The sequence below is a fragment of the Sparassis crispa genome, assembly GCF_003851025.1.
Source record: "Sparassis crispa DNA, contig_000003F, whole genome shotgun sequence".
In the NCBI taxonomy this organism is placed as follows: Eukaryota; Fungi; Basidiomycota; class Agaricomycetes; order Polyporales; family Sparassidaceae; genus Sparassis; species Sparassis crispa.
In genome coordinates this window covers 580,039-601,371 of record NW_020939750.1, presented here as the reverse complement: position 1 = coordinate 601,371, position 21,333 = coordinate 580,039, and the positions used below count along the sequence as shown (strand labels likewise).

The 21,333-nt window shown below is 55.3% G+C and overlaps 6 protein-coding genes across 6 annotated transcripts; 3 read left to right on the top strand and 3 right to left on the bottom strand.

Annotated features, from left to right (window-relative positions):
* Positions 1–108: 108 nt before the first annotated feature.
* Positions 109–2,329, top strand: SCP_0402250 (predicted protein; the record flags this gene model as incomplete). Its single annotated transcript, XM_027756963.1, has 6 exons — positions 109–400; positions 459–1,202; positions 1,255–1,599; positions 1,653–1,813; positions 1,869–1,959; positions 2,040–2,329. 6 exons carry the CDS (start codon positions 109–111, stop codon positions 2,327–2,329), a joined length of 1,923 nt encoding a protein of 640 aa, XP_027612764.1.
* A 352-nt stretch (positions 2,330–2,681) lies between these two features.
* Positions 2,682–8,187, bottom strand: SCP_0402240 (predicted protein; the record flags this gene model as incomplete). The annotated part of the gene is made up of 8 exons (XM_027756962.1): positions 2,682–3,058; positions 3,120–5,608; positions 5,661–5,787; positions 5,837–6,332; positions 6,387–6,589; positions 6,642–7,222; positions 7,271–7,441; positions 7,493–8,187. The coding sequence occupies 8 exons, from the start codon at positions 8,185–8,187 to the stop codon at positions 2,682–2,684; spliced, it is 5,139 nt and encodes a 1,712-aa protein (XP_027612763.1).
* A 198-nt stretch (positions 8,188–8,385) lies between these two features.
* Positions 8,386–10,023, top strand: SCP_0402230 (Mitochondrial tRNA-specific 2-thiouridylase 1; the record flags this gene model as incomplete). Its single annotated transcript, XM_027756961.1, has 9 exons — positions 8,386–8,467; positions 8,522–8,583; positions 8,639–8,776; positions 8,839–8,936; positions 8,988–9,049; positions 9,099–9,398; positions 9,452–9,635; positions 9,691–9,843; positions 9,903–10,023. 9 exons carry the CDS (start codon positions 8,386–8,388, stop codon positions 10,021–10,023), a joined length of 1,200 nt encoding a protein of 399 aa, XP_027612762.1.
* Positions 10,024–10,479: 456 nt separating this feature from the next.
* On the top strand, positions 10,480–14,121 carry SCP_0402220 (Extragenic suppressor of kinetochore protein; the record flags this gene model as incomplete). Its single annotated transcript, XM_027756960.1, has 11 exons — positions 10,480–10,490; positions 10,546–10,755; positions 10,832–11,033; positions 11,096–11,230; positions 11,294–11,899; positions 11,966–12,676; positions 12,725–12,906; positions 12,962–13,394; positions 13,465–13,653; positions 13,703–13,759; positions 13,816–14,121. 11 exons carry the CDS (start codon positions 10,480–10,482, stop codon positions 14,119–14,121), a joined length of 3,042 nt encoding a protein of 1,013 aa, XP_027612761.1.
* A 138-nt stretch (positions 14,122–14,259) lies between these two features.
* SCP_0402210 (Uncharacterized mitochondrial hydrolase) lies at positions 14,260–15,292 on the bottom strand (the record flags this gene model as incomplete). Its single annotated transcript, XM_027756959.1, has 7 exons — positions 14,260–14,418; positions 14,473–14,568; positions 14,630–14,687; positions 14,739–14,841; positions 14,898–14,975; positions 15,055–15,208; positions 15,257–15,292. The coding sequence occupies 7 exons, from the start codon at positions 15,290–15,292 to the stop codon at positions 14,260–14,262; spliced, it is 684 nt and encodes a 227-aa protein (XP_027612760.1).
* An 829-nt stretch (positions 15,293–16,121) lies between these two features.
* On the bottom strand, positions 16,122–20,468 carry SCP_0402200 (hypothetical protein; the record flags this gene model as incomplete). Its single annotated transcript, XM_027756958.1, has 1 exon — positions 16,122–20,468. One exon carries the CDS (start codon positions 20,466–20,468, stop codon positions 16,122–16,124), a length of 4,347 nt encoding a protein of 1,448 aa, XP_027612759.1.
* Positions 20,469–21,333: the final 865 nt, after the last annotated feature.

Here is a 21,333-nt window from a genome sequence, read left to right as displayed (position 1 = left end):
TGTGTGACATGATCACGGTTACATAGTCACGGTTACAATCACGCGATTGCAAGTTGCCGAAGTTCGGCCACACCCAGCGAGCTCAGCCTCGAGTCCAACGACGACCTCATGCCCGCCTCTTCACGCAAAAGCAGCATCGGCTCTCGCAGGCCACCCACGAAGTATGTTCCGTACCGCGGAGATGATCTCCAGCATGGAAAGAAGACCGGCATGGCGGTCGCATACGTCGACCACAAATCCGACGAATTCGAGCCGTTCGACAAAGTTATCAGCCAAGCGGACCAGCGCACACCCCCGCGAGTGCACAATGCACGCAAGAGGCGCACTCCCAAGCCAAAGACTCCCATTGTAGAGGAAGAGGACGACGAGAATGGTGAGATGTCTATGGACCTCGAGGATAGTGAGTCTCCACTCATAGAACGCCACGACAATCTGTCCTGACCGCGCGCGACCTGCAGGCACCGCCAAAAGCCCTTCAGCATACTTTGCGAATGCACGCGTTCGTACCTTAACGTCGAGCGTGCAACGCGTCGGCTCGTCCTTGCGCCCGGTAGCCCACGGCGCCGATGTTGACTTCGACAAGGTGCCGTCCCCGCGGGGTTCCCCTGCTGTGAACGGTCGCAAGTCGCTTGGACGTGGCCGATCATCGATATCTGGACCTTCCCATTTGTCTCAGTCTACGGTAGCGCAGGATTTCGAGGATATCCATGTGGACAACGATGGTCCTAGCATGGATAAAGGCGGAGGCTTCGGCGGGTTCGATGACGATGATTCCGACAACGAACCGGCCATATCGCCCCCACCACCACAGTCCCACCCGAAAGTGAACGGACATGTTTCGCGGCGCACCAGCTTTGCGCAAATTGACCAGGAGGACGAGGACGAAGACCAGGAGCCCGGCGTGTACGATTCTCCTAGCGCCAGGGCAAGAGGGAAGCAGCGCGCAAGCGTCAATCCACCGCGCCAGGATGAGGACCCGGAAATGGAGGACGAGATCGCACAAGGTTTCGCGGAAATCGAACAGGAGCCAATGGATGAGGATGTACAAGAGGTGGAAGAGGAACGGCCGCGCAAGAGAGGGGTCCAGGACAAGGATGATAGCCTACAGAAGGAGCAACCTGCAAGCAAGAAGAAACGTACGGAGAACGAGGGCGCAAAGAAGCCACGAGGAAGACCTCGGAAGGAGAACGTGCTACGCGAAGGTCTACTGTTTATCGCTAGTGTTTATATGACAGCTTGCTTATGTTCCAGCAGTAATCCCGGACGACAATAACGCAGATGGGCTCCGTCGCGGCACACGTACACGGTATAAACCGTTGGATTGGTGGCGTTGCGAGAAGGTAGTCTACGGACGACGAGAGTCGGGTATATCTCTTGTACCGACCATCAAGGAAATCCTTCGCATACCTAAGGAGGAACCAGAGCCTCTGGGCGCGAAGTATCGCAGGCGAAAGAAGCTCCGCAGCAAGAGCAAGAGTCAACCTGTCGAGGAAATTGACCCGGCGAGTCTGGTATATAATCCGGAGGAGGGCTGGGATACTGCGACCAACCCATCCGGCATGGTGGAAGATTACGAGACCAAGACCGAGATTACCAGACGTGAGTGACATCTTTTGTTAAGTCGGACGTTGGGCTGAGACGATATGTGGCAGGGGTGGCATTCACTGCAAAAATGCTGACACCTAAGCCGGCGGCCAATAATGACTTCTTCTTTCAGAAGATATTCGGCGACGGTGACTTTATTGCGGCGGGCCAACTCATCATCCCTCCCAACAAGCAGAAACCGACAAAAAGCACCAGAGACAATACATTCGTGCGTATATCTGTGTCACCCTATGCGCATACATGGAGGTCTGACCCGTCGGTAGGTCTTCTACGTCATCGAGGGCGCGGTCAACTTCAAGGTACATCACACCAGCTATATACTGACAACCGGAGGCGTGTTTCTCGTCCCACGAGGTGCGTTCTTGGTTTGTAACCGTGATTGCAGTCGGGGAGCTTTCAGAGAGCTGACTATATGCTATATTTTCCACTACCAGGCAACATGTACTACATTGAGAACGTCGCCGAGCGCGACGCGAAGCTCTTCTTCGCCCAGGCCCGCAAGGTGTCTAAGGACGAAGATGAGGACGACAACAGCTCGAGCCGCGCCCGCTCGCTCAGCCAGAAACTCCTGTTGCGAAGTCACCGACACTCGGGTGGCGGCTCGGGCAGTCCGGTCGCTCATCGCTCGTCGAGCGCGCGCGGTTCGTCGGAGACGCTGCAGGCGCAGCCTGCGCATGCCGCCGGTGCCGCGGCGCTCAGGCGGGCAGCGTCGACGAAAACGTAGTTATGGTTCATGCGTATGCCTATTTTACTTCTCCCCATGGGTATGTGGCTTCTGGTTTTTGGTTAACTTACTCGTAGTCCGTGTAACATTATGCTCGCTATTGTATGATTCCAATCTCTCTCGATCGCCAACACAGGACGGATTTGAGGGGTAATAAGATTGCAATACTACTTATGCAAGAGTGAGATGCAGCAGCGCGCGATATGCGGGAGCATTACATTGTGTATGTGTGTGGGTCTAGAGTTCCAAAGCTGAAGCAGTACGCAGAGGGAGAGATATGGGAGATGAGATGAAATGCAAAATGGCGAATGAACGGATCGAATGAGAATTCAGCCAGTTACCGGCGCGCACCTCATGCCAGCGTGGAGCGCTGCTTCGGGAGGCTCGAGGAGCGCGGCGGAAGGTTCGCGCGGTCCACGACGCCCGCACTCGGGGGTCCTGCGTAGGCCAAGGGGGACAGGAAGGACATCCTCCCGTGCTCGGGGATGGGCAGTACCGGGTGCACGTCGTCGGGCACGGACGGAAAGGCATCAAAGAGCTCGCTGTCGAGCAAGGAGGTGTTCCCGCCGGCGGACGAGAAGGACGAGACGGACACCCACGAGGTCGGTCGCTGCTCAGGCGTGGGCCGGCTCTGGTTCCAACGCGGTGTCGGCGCGGGCGAGGGAATGATGAGCCTCGGGGAAGGCGCGCGGGGCTGCACACCGCGGGCGGACAGGCGGCTTTCGTCCTCTGCAGAACGTCAGTCCCTCTTATACCGGAAACATTTAGCGGTACGAAACGAAAAACATACCCTGACTGTCCGGCGAGACGCTCGAGCGGGTGCTATCGCGCTTGTGCCAGAGCCTGTCTGCGAACGAGGTCGCGCGCGCGATGCCCTTCCGGCCGGGGAGCTTGAGCGAGCGGTTTGAGCTGCGCACCGAGCTGGTGTCGGACCCGAGCTCCTGCGGGAGCGTGACCAGCACGGACTCGTCCTCCGACGTCTCGGAGCTTATTGACATGCTCGCGCGCGGGTACGCGACCGCCGGGGGCGCGGTCGGCCGCCGCGCGAGCAGCGTCGAGAAGTAGCGCTGCCGCGGGCTTTTCGTGGGCGGCGGCGGTGGCGGCGGGGACTCGTATAGTGAGCGCGCGTCCGAGCTTGGTTTCTCCTTCTGCGGCGTCTGCGGGAGCGGAGGGAGCGGTTGCTGCTCCCGCCGCGGCTCAATCTCGGGCTTGGGCTCGGGCTCCGGGTCGGTCTCCCAGGGTAAAGTGGGGAACACCAGGTCGCGCAATGACTCGTGGACGACCTCGACCTCGGCAGGAGAGTCGATGTGCTGTGGGCTTTCCGCTGCCCGCGGCGTCTCTGGCTCAAGCAACTCAGGTTCAGTCTCAGGCTCCAGCAGCGCCGACTCGGAGACGGGGGACGCACTGGTGGCCTGCACGTTCTTCGGCGGACTGCCGAGCACGGAGAGCTGCTGCTCGAGCAGCGCTGCGTCCACGAGCAGCGCAGCGAGGTCACCGAACTCCGCGGAGGCGGGCTGCACGGGGACAGGCTGCACGGATCGAGCGGACCGCGCGGGGCGCGCGGACTGTGCGCGGGGCTGTAGTTGCGCCTGGGGGGGCGGGGCGAGCTGGAGGGGTGTAGGGACCCTGCGGTGCACGACGGCGCGGAACGTCTTCTGCGCGGGTTTGGGCGTCAGCGAGAGCTCGACGAATGGGGTTGCGGTGGAGGGAGCAGTGACCGGCGACGGGGAAGCGGACGAGGAAGTAGGAGACGAGGACGGGGACGGGGACGCGGAGGTCGTGGGCGAAAGGGCGTGCGGAACGGGGACGAGAACCGCGCGGGTCGGGGAGACGACGCGCGGGCGCTCGGAGACGATGATCGCGTCGCCCGCGTCGAGTGCGAGGCTCTGATTCCCTACGTCGTCCGCCTCGTCCGCGACGGGGATGTGAATCGCGAGGGTGGTGCTGGCCGGCGATGACGCTGCGCGTGGTGCGGTGGCGAGGATCGCGTGCTGCGCGTCGAGTGTGAGGCCTTCATTCGTGGCGTCGAAGAACCTGTCCTCGCCGTACATTTCCTTGCTCGGACTGGACTCTGTGCTCGGGAAGTCCACGAAGTCGGTCGGCGTATAAAGCTTGCTCGAGCCCGAGGACGTGCGATCGGTCACCGACGCGATATCGAAAGCATCCTTGAAGACGTCCTCCGCATCAGATCCCATTCCAGATTCCTCCGAAATCGATGCCTCTATCGTACTTGCAATAACAAGTGAGGAAGTAGGAGAACCAGCTGGAGCTTGGTCAATGTTCGCTGTGTCTGCTGGAGAGAGCTTCGTGGTTGCTGGAGTGGTACTGACCGCAGACTCAGCGTTGGACACCGGGACCGAAACGCGCTGCGGCGCCTCCTGGCTTTCAGCCTCAGCAATGATCTGGGAAAAACGTGGTGAGCTAGATATTGGCTCCACCTCGACGGTTTCGGCATGTACGCTGGGCATGTCATGGTCTCTGCAGCGACATGATTCGACGTTGGCTGCATCGATGGGCTGACTACTCTGCACCAAATCCGTACGGTCAGACAATGAATAATCTCCCGGAGGGTGAGATGGCTCGAGGGCTTGAAATTCGTGGACTACCGGCTCCGAGGACACGATGATGACAGGCGCCGGTGGTGCTTCCGACTGCGGTTCCACGGCCTGAGACGAGCTCTTTTCCCTGCGTTCCCCTAGAGTCTCTCCAACTGGAGAAGTGAGCGTGTTGAACCTCATGAGAATGTCAGATACACTGCGTCTTCCCTGATGAGTCTTGGATGGCGAAGGGCGACGAGGAGACGTAGGCGAAATCTGATTCTCTGAGGGAACATCTGAGGTCGCTACCAATGCGTCTTCGTCCACAGATTCGGGGAAAGAAGGCGTATCACGGAGCAGCATGCTCGCCGAGGCTGAGAGGTCTGAGGCGGATACACGGCGTGTACGGCGTTCTGGCAGGGCGGTAGTGTGGAGGGCGGTACTGAGGTGGGTAGCGGAGACAGGGGTGGTAGGCCTGGAGAGGCCAGGGACACGATTGCCGTACATCTCGCCACGGCGCTTGGAGGAGCCGTCGTCGACGGGGAGTGCGCCGAGACCAAAGCTACCGCGAGGGACGGGGACGGCGCCCTGCTTTTCGAAGGAGGCAATCTTGTCGCGGAGACTGCCCGTCGTCGGGTTCGTCGTCTGCGGGAGCGGTTTCGGTTCGCTGGAGCCGGCATTGCGCTGCTGAAGGGCTGCGATGCGGTCCTTCAAGTTCACCTGCGACTTGGGTGCGGCGGACCTGCAGAGTGCGGTTAGGGCGCTGCAGCGAGCTGTGCTGAATATCTACTCACATTATTATCTGGAAGAAGGAGGGTGAGGGAGAACACTCGCGACCAGCGACTGGAGTGATCTGAGCTGTTGGCCGCAGAAGAAGAAGACGCAGTCTGATCCTGAATCCACGCGACCATGATTCCGGCGCTTCAGCTCGAAACAAATATTATAAAACCAGCCGGCTACTCGACCGTACCGCTCGTGTCAGACGCTACGTCTAACCCCTTCGATATCCAGTACGACCGACGCCGCTCCTGTGCCTCCAGCTTCCTGCCAACCTCGTCCTCCTGCAGCCCCGACAGATCATACTCCAGCTCCTCCCTCGACAGCCCATCCTCTCCATCGTCCAGAATCTCACCGTCCTCGTCCTCCTCGTCCGTCGTGTACACCGTGTGCATGTCCTGCTGCTTCCCCACCCTTTGCCGTTTCTTTGGCGGCTGCACCCGGTTGTCGATGTCGTACCGGCTCTCCTCGTCCGAAACCTTTCCGTCTCTCTCTTCGTCCGACTCGAGCTCCATGTCGGCCTCTTCCCAGGCAGTCTGCACGCTCTCCTTCTGCGATGCAAGCGACTTCCCGTTCGGCTCTGGCCGCGATACCTTCGGTGCCAGAGTCACCTGCGGCGTCAGACCGAGCATCCGATGCAGCACACCGCAGTCATAGACTTCTTGCACCAACCGCCGATGGTTGATAGTCTGCCAATGCCGAAAGGTTAGAACAATTAAGGTACTCTGTCGAAATGTACCTACCTCCTGCGTCACGCCCATGACGCTGGCGAGGATGCTCAGCTCTTCCGGTCTGTCCGTGAACCGCAGATCGACGTCACGTCGCTCTCTCCGCGCATTGAAAATCCCCGCTTGCAAGTATGCCGCCGCGGTCATGATGCCGTGTGCGCCTGATAGCGTCGTGCGCACTCTAGCTATTCCATACGATCCCCTTGAGATGTCATTTGCTGAAACGCGAGCGTCAGGACCACTATGACGCGCGTGCTAATGCGTACTCACTTGCGTCTCCCGGATCTTCTATCGACAGCAACCTGGGCTCGTTATAATTTAGCCAACCTCGGTCCTCCTTGTTGAAGTACGTCCCGCCGTCCCTCAACGAGATCCCAACCTCGTGGTAGTTGAAATAGCACCCATAGAGCTCGAAGAACTCCATCACCAGGACGCCTAAATTCTTCGACGGGTCAATCTCGCCCCTGCGGATCTTCGGGTGCATCTGCAGGAAGCTAATGACCAGGCACACGATGCTGTAGCTCCCGAGGCCGCCGGTGAAGACCTCGTTCATGCTGCGCTGGCTCAGGAACGACTTCACGACGAGTACGAGGCTGCGTAGCGCAGGGAACTCGGCGAGGAAGAGCTTGATCATATGCCCCGCGGCGACGCCGTTGATCTGGTTCACGCTGATGTCGACAGAGAAGTGGCCGTGCGTCGTAACGAATTTGACGATGGGCACCTTCGCCCTCGCGATGATCTTCACCCGGTCGGTGATCCCGGCGCGCTTCATAGTGTCGGCGAGCGCCCACAGAACGGTCTCCTTGTCACTGTACGCCATCGACTGGGAGTGGACCACGAGGTCGATGTCCCTGCAGGGCCGTGAGCGCGTGTACGTAGATAGAGTAGCTATAACGCACCCCAACGGAAGATACAGTTTGGTTTCGTAGCTTCCGAATGGCAACACCTGCGCGTCGGGAAAGGCCTGTGTAATAGCATACGTTACGAGCATGACAACGAGGGTGCGGACTTCGTCCTCGACGGGCGTGGGGGATATGTACCGGACGAACGCCTCCACGTCGCGGTGCAGCCTGGATCTGACATGAGCACGCACGCACAAGACAGGAAGGGTGAGGACGCACATCTCCGCGACGTTATTACAGCTCTCCCAGGCGACGTCCGCGGCCCACGGCGCCTTGCGCGAGGGGGCGGCGACGCGCTGCCTGTTGTTCGCGTATGCGTCGTCAGGGTCGAACTCGTCCACCTTGCGCTTGCGCCCTGCATACTCGCGCTCCCGCCCTGCATACTCGCGCTCCCGCCCTGCGTACTCCCGCTTCCGCCCTGCATACTCGCGCTCCCGTCCTGCGTACTCGCGTTCACGCTCGCGTACCTTGCCCTTGTCCCACTCCCGCACGGGGCGAGAGTCTGCTTGGGGAACCGCGCTCTTCTCGTCGTCCGACACATCGAATGCGATGAAGTCTGCCGAGCCAAACGGGTTGGTCAGACTGACATCCTTGTCCGCCTTCTCCTTCTCTTTCCCTTTCCCCTTCCCCTGCACCTTTCCCGTCTCCTGCACCGTGGTCCCGTTCGCCTTCTCGGTCCCGTTCACCTTTTCTTTCCCCTTCCCCTTCTCCCGCGTCTTCACCCCCACATTTCCGGTGCTCTCGGTATGTTGTCGGCTCCCACTCGGCGTGGCAGCCCCCGCATCTCCGCTGCCTGCCTTCTCCCTCTCTCTCTCCCTCTCCTTCCGTCGGCGGGCGCGGCGGTTGTCCTGACCTTCCACAGGCGGGGAGCCAGGGCGACTGCTCCTTCTAGATGCCGGTTGCGAACCTGCCATGGCCAGATGGCAGGGCGAAATGCGTGAGTGATATGCGGTGGAAAGTGAAGGAGATCTAGGTAAGTAGGAAGTGCAGGAAGCTCCGTGTGGTAGGCGCGAGTAAATTGGGTGTCCGGAAAAGGAAGGAGGCACGCGTTCCGACGGGCGTCTAACTACCTCTCCGACTGAGAGAGGACGGCCAGGTTGGAGAGGACGTTCATGCAGCTTGGCGTGCTCGGGCGTAGGCTTGCACTGTACCACAACCATGTAGCGAGGCTTGTTCCTCGGAAGGGCGATCGTGGTGAGTAGGCTCCCTCATTTGTTCCGGCGTGCCGTGCTGAACACATTCGCAAAGTCGTCGTCGCGATGTCGGGCGGAGTAGACTCGTCGGTGGCCGCGAGGCTGCTCTCTGAAAAGGTGGCGTATTATCCGGCTGTTTAATGTTATGTCGGTCACGAACTGGTTGGTGTAGGACTACGACCTGTCCGCCGTGTACATGCGCAACTGGGACACGCGCGACGAGTCGGGGACCGACAGCGGCTGCGAGTGGAAGAAGGACTGGGCGGATGTCCAGCGTGTGTGCGACATGCTCAGCATCCCCTACAGGATGGTGCGCCCCCTCCGTTATCCCGCGTTCTGGGGCTCATAACCAATGACCGGCGAAGCGCACAGATCGACCTGTCCCGCCAGTACTGGACGCGCGTCTTCGAGCCCGCCCTCCGCATGTGGGAGGCGGGCGCGACGCCGAACCCTGACATATGGTGCAACAAGTGAGTAGCATATCTACGCGGTCGTTACTGTATTGAGGAATTCTCGCTTAGGGAAGTCAAGTTTGGCGCGCTCATGGAACATCTCACCGACAAAGCTTCCTGGCTTGCCACAGGTACTCTGTCCTCCTTGTATGTGGCATCGCTTTCTCATCTCTGTCGAAGGCCATTACGCCGACAAATCCTGGTCTCCCATGCCCACCCGTCTGTCGTATATGTTGTCTGGCGATCACCAGGTGCCCCGTCCGCAACTCTTGCGACCAGCGGATAGGTCCAAAGACCAGACTTACTACCTCTCGGCCATACCGGAGGCGAGCCTCGCGCGCTCAATCTTCCCGCTAGCCAGAATTAGCAAGCCCGAGGTGCGTGCGCTTGCGCGGAAGTGGAGGCTTCCGACCGCGCAGAGGGAGGAGAGCATGGGTATATGCTTCGTTGGAGAGAAAAGGAAATTTGACGACTTCATTTGTAGGCCCTTGGCTGTTGTGATCTCTCTTCGCCCTCATGTAATCTCCTCACAGCCCAGTACATTACACCTAATCCGGGCCCAATAATCGATCTCGCGACGGCGAAGGCTCTGGGCACGCATCACGGTCTATGGCAGTACACCGTCGGTCAGGGAGCGAAAATACGAGGCATGCCGGAGAAGATGTACGTCGCGAAAAAGGATGCCGAGAAGAACGAAATATATGTGGTTGCTGGCTCGTACGCGTCGCACGCCAAGTGCCCTTCTTTTTGACTGACTCGCTGTGTGCGCTAGAAATCATCCCGCGCTATATCGCGCAGACATCATCGCGACGGATTGGCGATGGATCTGGGCTGACGCCCCTCCAGCGGGGATTGATGAGGGAGGTTTCCGCGGCCGAATTCAGGTTCGGCATCGCATGATGGACGTGCCGTGTGTGGTGCGCAGGTGAATACCCAGTGCACATCGCCACTACTCTCGATGTTGACACTGACTGGTCGGGTCAGAGGGGACGCGGAGGGCGCCCTGCGAATCACGTTCGACGCGCCGCAGAAGGCCGTTGCGCCCGGCCAAATCGCCACGGTGTGGGACGGAGATTGGTGCCTTGGCTGCGGCACCATTACATGACAGCAGTTGACGTGCGGGGCCACGCACACATTTGTCTTACCAAGGATCCGCGTTGCATTTCCGCTCAGGTTTTTACTGTCGTCGATCTGATGTGTGTCATGGATCCTATGACCCGAAGCCTTGCATGTTCGGGAGATCGTGCCTCTGCAACTCTATCTTTAGGTGGATCTGTGTGCTCGAGACACGGAGAATGCGGGGTTGGTCGTGTGCGTGTGGGAGGGTAGATTATGTATGTTGTACGTAGGAACATAGCCAGAAGAGCGCAATTATTTAATACAGCTCGCCCACTCAATCATATGGACAGCCACCAAGCAGCTAGCCGCGTCTCGCTCGGAATAGGCTCGACTCTTCTCATCTGCCTTGCGCAACACATCTCAGATCCTCCTCTACCTGCAGCCGCCCCATTATCTTTGTAAATAGCTCTCGGAGGCCGAGGATTACCCAAAGTTATCCTGCATGTTCTGGAGGTATTCAATATGGTTCTCGGCTACGCGAAGGGTTCTTCATATTCTCTGCGCACAGATTTGGATTCCACAATGCTTCCTCAATCGACGCTTTGCTGGATAGGGAGGACATTTCTTTAGAAGCTATCCTCGACGAAGACGAATTGCTGCAGGAGTGCAAGTCTCAGAACACTAGGCTCATCGACTATTTCCAGCGTGTCGACGTGTTGCAGCGCCTCCTGGGGTACGTGACGGGGCAAATAGAAGGGGAGGACCGAGGGAGATTCAAGTATGTCGCCGTTCGAGCTTTTGGCTGTTGGCATGATGTCTCTCTGATCCACGGTCTCGCAAATCGGCACCGTAAGGTATCCCTATGTCGCTACGGAGGTCCTCTGCAGCGAGATATGGTCCATCGTCGAGACCTGCGTCACTCATGCGGACCAGCTGCTGACGCCGTTCTGGGAGGTGGTCCTGGACAGGCCACCCGACGATATGAAGACACAGATGGTAATGGCGTCCCATTTCGCAAAAATTAATGCTACGTTTCTGAGCAAAAAGCCCGCGGAGGTGAATACAGCTTTATTCTCCCTGTCACTCTCGTGGAAGTGAATGCAGAGCGCCGTGCTCAGATGCTCGCCTTCATCCAAGCGCAGCCCGCGGTGGTCGAACGGTTGCTCCGCCACATAGAAACGCCCGCGTTCGCTGACCTCCTAGTCCGCATAATCCAATTGGACGAAATCCCCGCTGGTGCGGGTGTTCTCGAAGTACGTGATTTTCTGTGCCGAGCATGCTTTCACCGCGAGCTCCTCTCACTTCTAAGCATACAGTGGCTGTCCCAGGAGAATCTCATGTCACGTTTAATTGATTTGCTCTCCCCTGCATATAGCAGTGACATGCACACGGTGGTCTCTGAATTGATCAAGGGTATCATCTCCATGGCCGCTCCGTCCCCTGGAGCAGGCGTCTCCGACGGAAACAACGCCCCGCCATCCAATCGTTTTGCACGCGAACTCGCTCATCGTGACAGTGTAACCAAATTGACCAGTTACATCTTGTGCAAGTTTCCCCCAGCGCCCTCAGAAAACGGGCCCAACCAAGAGCCGCACATGGAAGATGATGACTGCGCGGCTACTCTGCCCAGTTTAGAGTCTGCCACTTCTTCGGTCGTGCAGTCGATTTGCATCATCATCGAGCTCATACGACAGAATAACTCCGATTATTTCGAGCCTTACCTCTTCCACACACTACGGAATCGCCTCATTCAAATTCAACAGCACCTACAGATGAATACGGATGGCGGGCGCGAGAAGCTAGAGCAGGCGATGAAGGAGATGGTCAACCGCATGGGTGTCGTGCATCTCGGTCCAGTCCTGGAGATCATGTGCGACCATTTAGATGAGCTGCAGCAATTTTTGCTGCATCCAAGGTCTCTGGTACGTCCATAAGAACAGCTGTGCCTCTGCATGTCAGTGCTTGGCGCTTTTCTGACCCCAATGCAGGACGGCCCTATCCTGACTACTGTAGGTTCGCTTAATCCGCTCACTTTCGAGCGCTATCGGATATGCGAGCTCTATGCGGAGCTCCTGCACTGTTCTAACATGTCACTGCTAAATCGTACTAGGGATTATGATCATCTGTACGACTCCGAGGGCCGACTCCAAGGCGGTCTCTCTGCGCTCGAGGAATTGGCGCAAGTCATAGCTATTGGCTCCGGCGGTGAAAACGATCAAGATTCCATGGACGACGAGGCGGATGAGGTTGAGCATACCCATGACTTCCCAATTTCAAACGCATCCCACGACACCTCTTCTTTGATCGACTCGGACGAGGACATGAGCGGCGACGATGAACCAGGCAGCTCGGACGACGATGCCATGGAGGAGATTGCCATGTACGACGAGCCTCGACCCATGAATACCAGCCCAACCATCACGGAATCTCCTCTTGAGCGTCCACCAGCAACAGTGCTGTCATCATCACCGATTGCATCATCGTCACCTTCAACATCGGATATCGCCGCCTTTCCGCAATACAGGCAGAACTCGTGGAACTCGAACTCAGATTCCGATTCGCCCTCAAGACCACGCTCCAGTAGTTCTCGCCGCAGCGTCCGCAGAGTCAACACTAATGATACTCCTCCTGGGCCTCCTGTCCTCGGTGAGAGACTGAAACAGCGATTTTTGCAGGCTAACGTGATGTCGACGCTCCTTGTGAGTGCGTTATATTACCTGTCGCACCATATTGCTGACATCATTTAGGACCTGTTCTTTGACTTTCCGTGGAACAACTTCCTGCACAGTGTTGTATATGATTTGATCCACCAGATCCTAACGGGCCGTATCGACGGTGGATACAATCGGGAACTCACCGTAGCACTCTTCCGCGATGCACGGCTAATGCACCGGATCATCGAGGGCTCAAAGCGGAACGACGTTGAGAGGTTCGTGATGCGCCAACTATCACTAGATCTCTGCACTGAGCATACCGTCTTCCAGCGCAAAACCGAAAGGGGTGCGGCTGGGGTACATGGGTCATCTCACCCTCATATCCGAAGATGTTATCGGCGCCCTGGAGCATTTCCCTCCTGATCTTCGTCTGCTTGCAGCTCAGTACGCGCCTCAGCCTGAGTGGGACGAGTATGTCACCGGCCGCTACAAGGAGACGAAGAAGAAGGATACCAGCCTGTTGGGAGGTGGCAAGCCTGTGCTGGCTCCTGGCATGAGGAGTGGGCCAGCAATGCAGTGGAGGGTGGACGAAGCAGATGCTGACAGTCAAGTAGTCGTACCTTCAGATGACGGCGGAGATAACAACCAGCAGATGAAGAGCGAATTTCGACGGACTCCGAAGATCCGAGAGGGTAGCGCTGATTTTGGCCCGGCCTCTATGGACGACGAGGACGACGAATTTTCGACAGCGGGTCCTCCCCACGTACGTTTGCCTACAGCAAGTCTGTTTGTTGCTGTCTATCCCAGCTGCTAACGCGCGATGCATCATGCAGTTCGCGCACTATCTCGCTCAGGAGATGCAGTCTGCGGAACACTTCGAGTCGTCTGATGAAGCGTCGGATGATGAGGAAGAGGATAGTGGATGGTTGGCACATTCGACGTTCGACTTGCCTTCGCCTCCTGTCTCAGCGCGACAGCATATCAACAACGGTCGGAGACCATTAAGCTCGAATGGCTTCGATGTCAGTGAACTTCGTCGCGTTCCCGGGACATGATTCTGAAATTCAACAGGACTCGTTCGTTCCTGCTTCCTCGCCTCACAGCGCCTTCGAAGATCCCTTCGAAGACGTGAGCGCCGGGGGGACTTCCTTAGCGCTATTATCGCTGACGTTCGATTTTATTAGGATGCGTTTGGACCCTTCTCCGACTCCGCTGCAGCAAGTGGATCAGATCCTTTCACGTTCCCTTCTCCTTTCGGAGAAGACTCCACGGAAACTTCGTCATTTGACGACAACTTTGGCGACTTCGGTGACTTCCAGAGCGCAAGTTCTGGCTCAGTCGAAGGTGAAGGAACTCAAACACCGACAGGGGCGGACAGCTGGAGCTTCGCGAGCATATCCAGCACAGGCTCATTTGACGACAGCGCGGCAGAGCGCCGGGCAGGGGATGCGGCGAGTGAGCAGAGCGAACGGACTGCGCAAGGCGGCTGAGCGAAGTATGTTCGCAATCTTTGCTATACGTAATGATGTTGTAATCTCCCTGTACGCTTTCTATACGTCGCGGCGCATGTTGCACGATTCCTTCACGAACAATGTTATGAATAGACTGGAAGGGTAATACGGCGTGTATCATGGCTTGAATTCATAACCGCCGTTGCGCTGCACTACTCCGAAGGTGAGCGTCGCGAGCTGCTTCCCTGTGTTATCGGACACTGCGCATTCGACCTGATCTCCAGGTACGATGGGACCCACGCCAGATGGCGTTCCCGTGAGTATAAGGTCTCCCTCCTGTTCAACACATTATGTTAAACATAAACAGAAATTGACGGAGAACATGCTTACCTCCAACGACATAATGGAGGAGACGTGCTCGATGAGACGTGGGATGGGGAAGATCATACTCCCTGTGTTCCCGTCCTGCTTGACCAGACCGTTCACCTGTTACAAGCGTGTAGCGCGTTAGGAATCGATCTTTGACCGATCTCATGAGGGCACTGACCTTCAGGGTTAGGTTGAGATTTTGTGGATCAGGCACTGACGACTTGGGAATGTAAGAGCTGTGCGACAGTCTAAATACGCCGGTATCGCTGCATTGACAAGCCTCGTACCTGATTGGCGTGAAGGTATCGAAGCCTTTCACTGCACTCCAAGGATGACCCTTCTTCTTCACCACATCTTGCATGTTCCGAGCGGTCATATCGACTGCAAGAGCTGATGGGGGAATCGGTCGACTTTGAAGTACGGGGATCGCGCAGACGGAAGCTTACCATAGCCCGCTACATGCGAGCCCGCATCAGCTTGAGAGATATCTCGACCGCCCTTCCCAACGACCACGCCAAGCTCGACTGTATGCAAATATCGAGCACGCGTCGGATTCAGACGCGTAAGCCCATGGCTGATACAGACAAAAGTTGGGCGTCCAACCTTCGTAGTGTGCCGTCACGCCTTTCGGGATCTCGACGTTCCCGCCTGATGGAAGGTAGCTAGAGGTCGGTTTCAAGAAGAACATAGGTTCTCCTGGGGTATCATTCTTTAGCTCCTTGATGTGCTCCGAGTAATTCCGGCCAATCGCGACGATCTAACTCGACGGTCAGCATGATCCACGGAATATTGAAGATTTTCGCACTTTCTTGCCTTGCTGCACGAAAGACGCCGCTGCCATCCTGAAGGTAGTCTGACTGAAGCTTCGTGACCCCAGTCTGTTCAGCACCAGGCGAGAGCACCTGCCCGTGTTGCTTCTTGCAATGATCGATAGCATGGGAATGCGTGAGATGCAAAGCAACTGTGTGGGTGATCCAGTCCTCAGCTGAGCACCCAACGCAAGCTGTAGGGCTCAGCCGCAGACAATACGAGTCAATTCACTCGTAAAACTTACTAGATCTGTCCGACACGAATATCCTGTGGCACGAAGGTCGAAGCAGAGTGTCAGTCTGCCAACGAGAGATGATTACTTAGTAGATCGAGGCGAATCAAATGCACGCGTCCGACGACAACTGGCACAGTGTGTCGGCGGGGCCTGCTCCCATCCTCGCGGTTACTCAGCGTACTGTGACTCTTCACGTACGGTGAATTCTTTCCCGTGTTCGCAAGAAGATATTATTTTTGGTCTGATCTGACCGTTACACGGGAGATCAGCCAATTCATGGCAGCACGGTGGCACGTGACGTCGGTGACTTAAACGCTCACGTCGATCGTGATCGGGATTTTACCTTATTTCTACTTTTCCTTGTCACTCATTAATTATCGGACTTCTAACGTTCCCTGGTGTTAGAAATCGCGCCTTAGTTCCCAAATAGGAAGGTAGTGATGGCGGGTCAAGATGCGTCGGGGCGCGTGATTACGCGTCCTAAAATAGATTTCTGTATATATACAGTTCTAGACGCTCCACTTTATATAAGCAAATTTTTTTCTTTGTCTTTCTTTGTAATCATGCCCTCGGCTTGTCTGCCCTTGGGCGCTCCCCAATTTCTGGAGCTCCAGAAATTTGGGCGCTACTTTTCAACACTCCCCCTCAAGCCGATGGGCATTCCGAGCTTCTTTGTGAGCTTCTCGTGCCTCGGCTTAGGGAGTGATTTTGTTAGGATATCCGCTATCATGTCCTCCGTGGGACAGTAGTGGATATCAATATATTTATCCCTCAATTTTTCGCGCACATAATGATGCTTTACATCAAAATGTTTTGATTTCGCGTGGAATTGGGGATCACGTGCGATTGAGATCGCCGCTGTATTATCCTCGAATAAAATTGTAGGATCTTGTTGCTCGAAACCTATTTCTTTGAATAGTGTTCGGAGCCACACGGCTTCTTTTGCCGCTTCGGCGGATGCCATGTATTCGGCTTCCGTGGTGGATGACGCGACCGTGGTTTGCTTCTTTGAGCTCCACGTGATCGTGCCATTTCCTAATTTAAATAAATATCCCGAGATTGATTTGCGATCTCGGATATCGTTCGCATAGTCTGCATCTGAGTAGCCCACAAATATGGATTGATCTTCGGGCTTGACATCTGCAATTGGCCCGTAGATTATTCCAAGTTCTCGCGTTCCGGATAGATAGCGGAGGACGCGTTTAGCAGCAGTCCAATGAGCCATTCCGGGATTGGCAGTAAATGAGCTAAGCCGTTGCACGGCGTGAGCAATGTCTGGTCTCGTGGCAATTGCCGCGTACATCAGTGATCCGACGAGCGATGCATATCCGTTGTCTCGGTCGCATTCGTCATCAGTTTCGGGTTCTTCTTTTTCAAGCACTGTATTTGGATCAAGAGGCATCCCGACCGTGTTGGCGTTCGTAAGCCCATTCTTGTGTAGGATAGACTCAATATATTTTGTCTGAGAGATTTTGATTGTCCGCTTTGAACGGTCTCTCTCAATTTCTATCCCCACAATTTTTCGGGGTTCGCCAAGGTCGGTAACTTCGAACATATTTCGGAGTTCCCTCTTCAATTGGTCCATCAGTGCGCAATCATTGGTGAATATTAATAGGTCGTCTACCCAAACGGTGACGATTTCTATCTTATCACCTTTGATCCGAATGTACGCACATGGATCCGAGAATAGGCGCTTGAATCCCGCGTCTAGTAACTTGCGGTTCAGCACGATATTCCATTCTCGGCCAGACTGCTTTAGCCCGTAGAGGGTTTTCTTTAATTTACATACGCGGTATGTTCCATCGCTGTATCCTTCGGGTTGCCGCATATACACTTCTTCTTTGAGAGTTCCATTGAGATAGGCGCCTTTCACGTCCATCTGTCCGATCTCCCAATCTAAGATTGCGGCTAGCCCGAGGATAGCTCGAATGGTTTCGAGGCGGACTACGGGCGCGAACGTCTCGGTATAGTCCATGCCTGGGATTTGAGAATATCCCTTCGCAACCAGGCGGGCTTTGTATTTGATTATTTCACCCTCTTTGTTTGTTTTCTTAACTAGAACCCATTTATTTCCTACGGGTTTTCGATCTTCGGGAGGTTCCACTAACTCCCAAGTCTCCATACCCTGTAGTTGATTGAGTTCCGTCTGGACTGCCTGTTCCCATTTGGGCCACTCGAGTGATCTCTTGACATCACTGAGCGTCTTTGGCTCATCCGCATCCGCATTTCCGTGGGCGCTCATCGCAATATAGACTAATTCGGCATTTGATTTATCTGGATCATTATCCAGATCTTCGTCTGCCTCTGGGTCGTGCATTAGACGGTAATCATGCCGAACTGTCTTTCTTCTGGTTCGTCTGGGCTGGCTTGGTGCGTCCGTCCCGCTTTCCTCGCGTTGATCAGGGTCATCATCCTGTCTGCGCTTTCGCGGATTTTTGGCAGGTGACTGTGGCACGGAAGTTCCTAACTCCCCCTCGCGCTGCACGTCTGCGGTCGTTGTGAGGTTTGGGACTTCGGGTCTTCTTTCCGCATGCGGCACGTCTGACGCATTGCTAGGTAAAGTGCCCGGAAATATATTTTGCTCCCCCTCACGCTGTGCTGTGAGGATAGGTACGTCGGATCCTATTTGCTCTTGTGGCACGTGAGGCGCATTGCCGGGCAAATGGTCCGGGGAATTCGAAGAAAATTGGAAATTACGCGAGATTTTAATCTGGCGCGTATGTGCATCATAATATTTGATGGCTTTGGGTCCGTCCATGTATCCAACAAAAATATACTTGTTGGCACGGGGCGCTAGCTTTGATAGTGTTGCGTCCTCCGTGAGGACCCATACAGGGGAACCGAATTCTTGTAGGTACGAGATATTTGGTTTCGTCCCATTCCATTTTTCTTCGGGAGTTGCCCCATTTAACGCCTGGGTAGGCGATCTATTTTTAATATAGACTGCGTGAGCAATCGCTTCAGCCCAAAGATAACGAGGTAGATCTCTCGCATAGATCATCGCGCGCGCTAGTCCAAGCAGTGTGCGATTCAATCTCTCAGAGACTCCGTTCTGGGATGATGAGTACGGCGCAGTCGGACCCATCTCGATCCCTTTCATTTGACACCAGTTAATTAATTCGGTGTTCATATATTCTCGACCGTTGTCGAGCCTGAGTCGCAAGGGTTTATTTCCAAACTTGCGCTCGATATAGGTAATATAATTCTTTACCTTTTCAGTTACTTCATCTTTATGCCTCATAAATAGTACTGTACTTCGACGACTGTAATCATCGGTAAATGTAATAAAATATTTCCACCCTTGTAGAGCGGCTGTCTGCGCAGGTCCCCACACATCCATGTGTGTTAATTCTCCGGGTACCTTGCTGCATTCGTCCGTCTCTTTGGGAAATGGCTTCCGCGTTGCCTTTGCTTGGATGCACGCCTCGCAATTAATTTCATCTGGGCTTGGCGAGATTTCTAGGCCATCAACAAGCCCTTCGCGATATAATCGCGTAAGCGCTGGTTTCCCGATATGGCCATAGATCTTGTGCCACTCTTCCCAGGTATGCGGGCCGTATTCCTTAGCAGTATAGGTTCGCGCAGGTTGTGGAACTATTGGACGCAATTTCAATGAATATAGTCGTCCATTTTTCTTGCCTATAGCAAGAGTGTGTTTATTTTTATCTATTAGTATTGCACGACTATTACCCATAAGTACTCTTCCTCCCGCATCGTCCAAACGCGTGATGGAGAGGAGGCTATTGGGTGCTGTCGGCGCATACAGTACACTGTGGAGACGGAATTTCACTTTCCGGTCTCCTACTTTACTTTCGACATCGACCGTACCGCGGCCCAATGCCTGCGTTGGTTGCGGTCCGATGCCCGTGATCGCGTGATCTTCAAGCACCTGATAGGTCGCGAAGACTTCACGACGATTTGTAATGTGCGAAGTTGTCCCGGAGTCGGCAAACCACTCATAGAAAGAAGCGATTTCGCCATCAGATCCGAGAGATACAGTGTCGCTATCATTATCGTAGGCTATTTTTGCCTCATCCTCTTTCGATTCGACCTCGCGCGCTTCGTAAGCACGTTCCGTCTTTTGCCGTTTCATCGGCGGGCCCTGTCCGGCTTTGCCGCCGCCTTTAGCCCAACAATCCGTGGCCTTATGCCCGAATTTTCCGCAATTCATACATTTGACCTTGTCGCGGTGCCGACACTCGTTACCAAGATGTCCCGGCTTTCCGCAGATCGAACATTTTTTGTATTCCCCAAAGGGGCGCTTCTTTCCTTTGGCAACCATGGCTTGGTCCGAGGATTGACCGCGCTCGCCACGCTCGTGCCTTCGCCTATTTTCATCAAGAATGATGGCAATCAATTCTTGTGATGTAAGCTGAGGGCGCACGTTGTCAGCACCTTCGGCGCCAACATTGCCGCCCACGGCGCCAAAGTAAGAGCTGAGGAAAGAGTCCCAGCTCTCCGGTAATGAGGTAGCCAGAATGAGCCGGAAATCTTCATCGGAAACAACCTTCCCCATTAGGTGGAGTTGTTCCTGGATCTGTCGTAGCTGTGTAATGTGACTGGAGATATTATCTTCTTCCTTGGCTTGCATCCGGTAAAAACGCCGGCACAGCGCGAGAATTCCATGCTGTCCACGCTGTTCCTTGACTGTGCGAAGCTGCTCCCACATGGCCCGTGCCGTCTCGGCTCCAGCGATGTGCACCATCTGGGAATCTCCCAGCGATAGCACAATTACGTTCTGGGCCTTGAGGTCCTTCTCTCCCCAGGCGCTAATCTCCGCCTCTCTCGCTGCCCTATTGGCCGGGTCATTACTCGGCTGCGGCTTCGGTGTCTTTCCGGTCACATACTCCTGGAGACCCTTATCATTAAGGATGGCCTCGACGCGGCGCTTCCACGGGAGCCAATTGTCTTCCTTCAGGAGCGGGATCCGGTAAGCATTGCTATTGCTCGTATTATCAGCGCTGGTCAACATTATTTGTTCTCGTACTAGTAAGGGGGTAACAATTTTTGTAGCCACAATAGGGGCTGTTGTTATCCAAGTATTTATTGGCTAGAGCCGGGGCTCATAACCTGTTAGAAATCGCGCCTTAGTTCCCAAATAGGAAGGTAGTGATGGCGGGTCAAGATGCGTCGGGGCGCGTGATTACGCGTCCTAAAATAGATTTCTGTATATATACAGTTCTAGACACTCCACTTTATATAAGCAAATTTCCTTCTTTGTCTTTCTTTGTAATCATGCCCTCGGCTTGTCTGCCCTTGGGCGCTCCCCAATTTCTGGAGCTCCAGAAATTTGGGCGCTACTTTCCAACACCTGGCCAATAATATGACAGGGTGAAAGTGAAAGGCGGAGTTTGTAACGTGGAAATTGCCACTTGTACAAGTGAGTCACCACTCGTAAGCTTACTTCACAATGACAGGCTGTTCGCAGCGCCAGTCGTTCCGTGGGAGTTGGTCTTGCATCTGTGAATGCCCGACTATCCAGCGTTCAGTAATTTGTTTTAGAAAGAGGGCGGCAAAGCTGACACGGGCACCACATTGCACGAACGGCGTGCCCTGTTCCCTACAGAAATTTAGATCTGAAATCCCCCGTCCTTGTACTTCCTTACTTAGTGCAGAAGAATCTGCGTACGGTGCCCACGGCGCACGGCCAGTCTCCCTAGAGTAGTTGTGAGAATCGCCCGCGGACTCATCCACTGTGACTTCCTATTTAGGGAGATCGACGCCACATTGAAATCAGCTGACCGGGGTATGACTCGAGCACTGGATACAATTCGAGAAGGCAATCCTCCCTGCTTCCGGTTTTTTCACTCCTTCTATCGTGCCCCCCATCGCGGCGG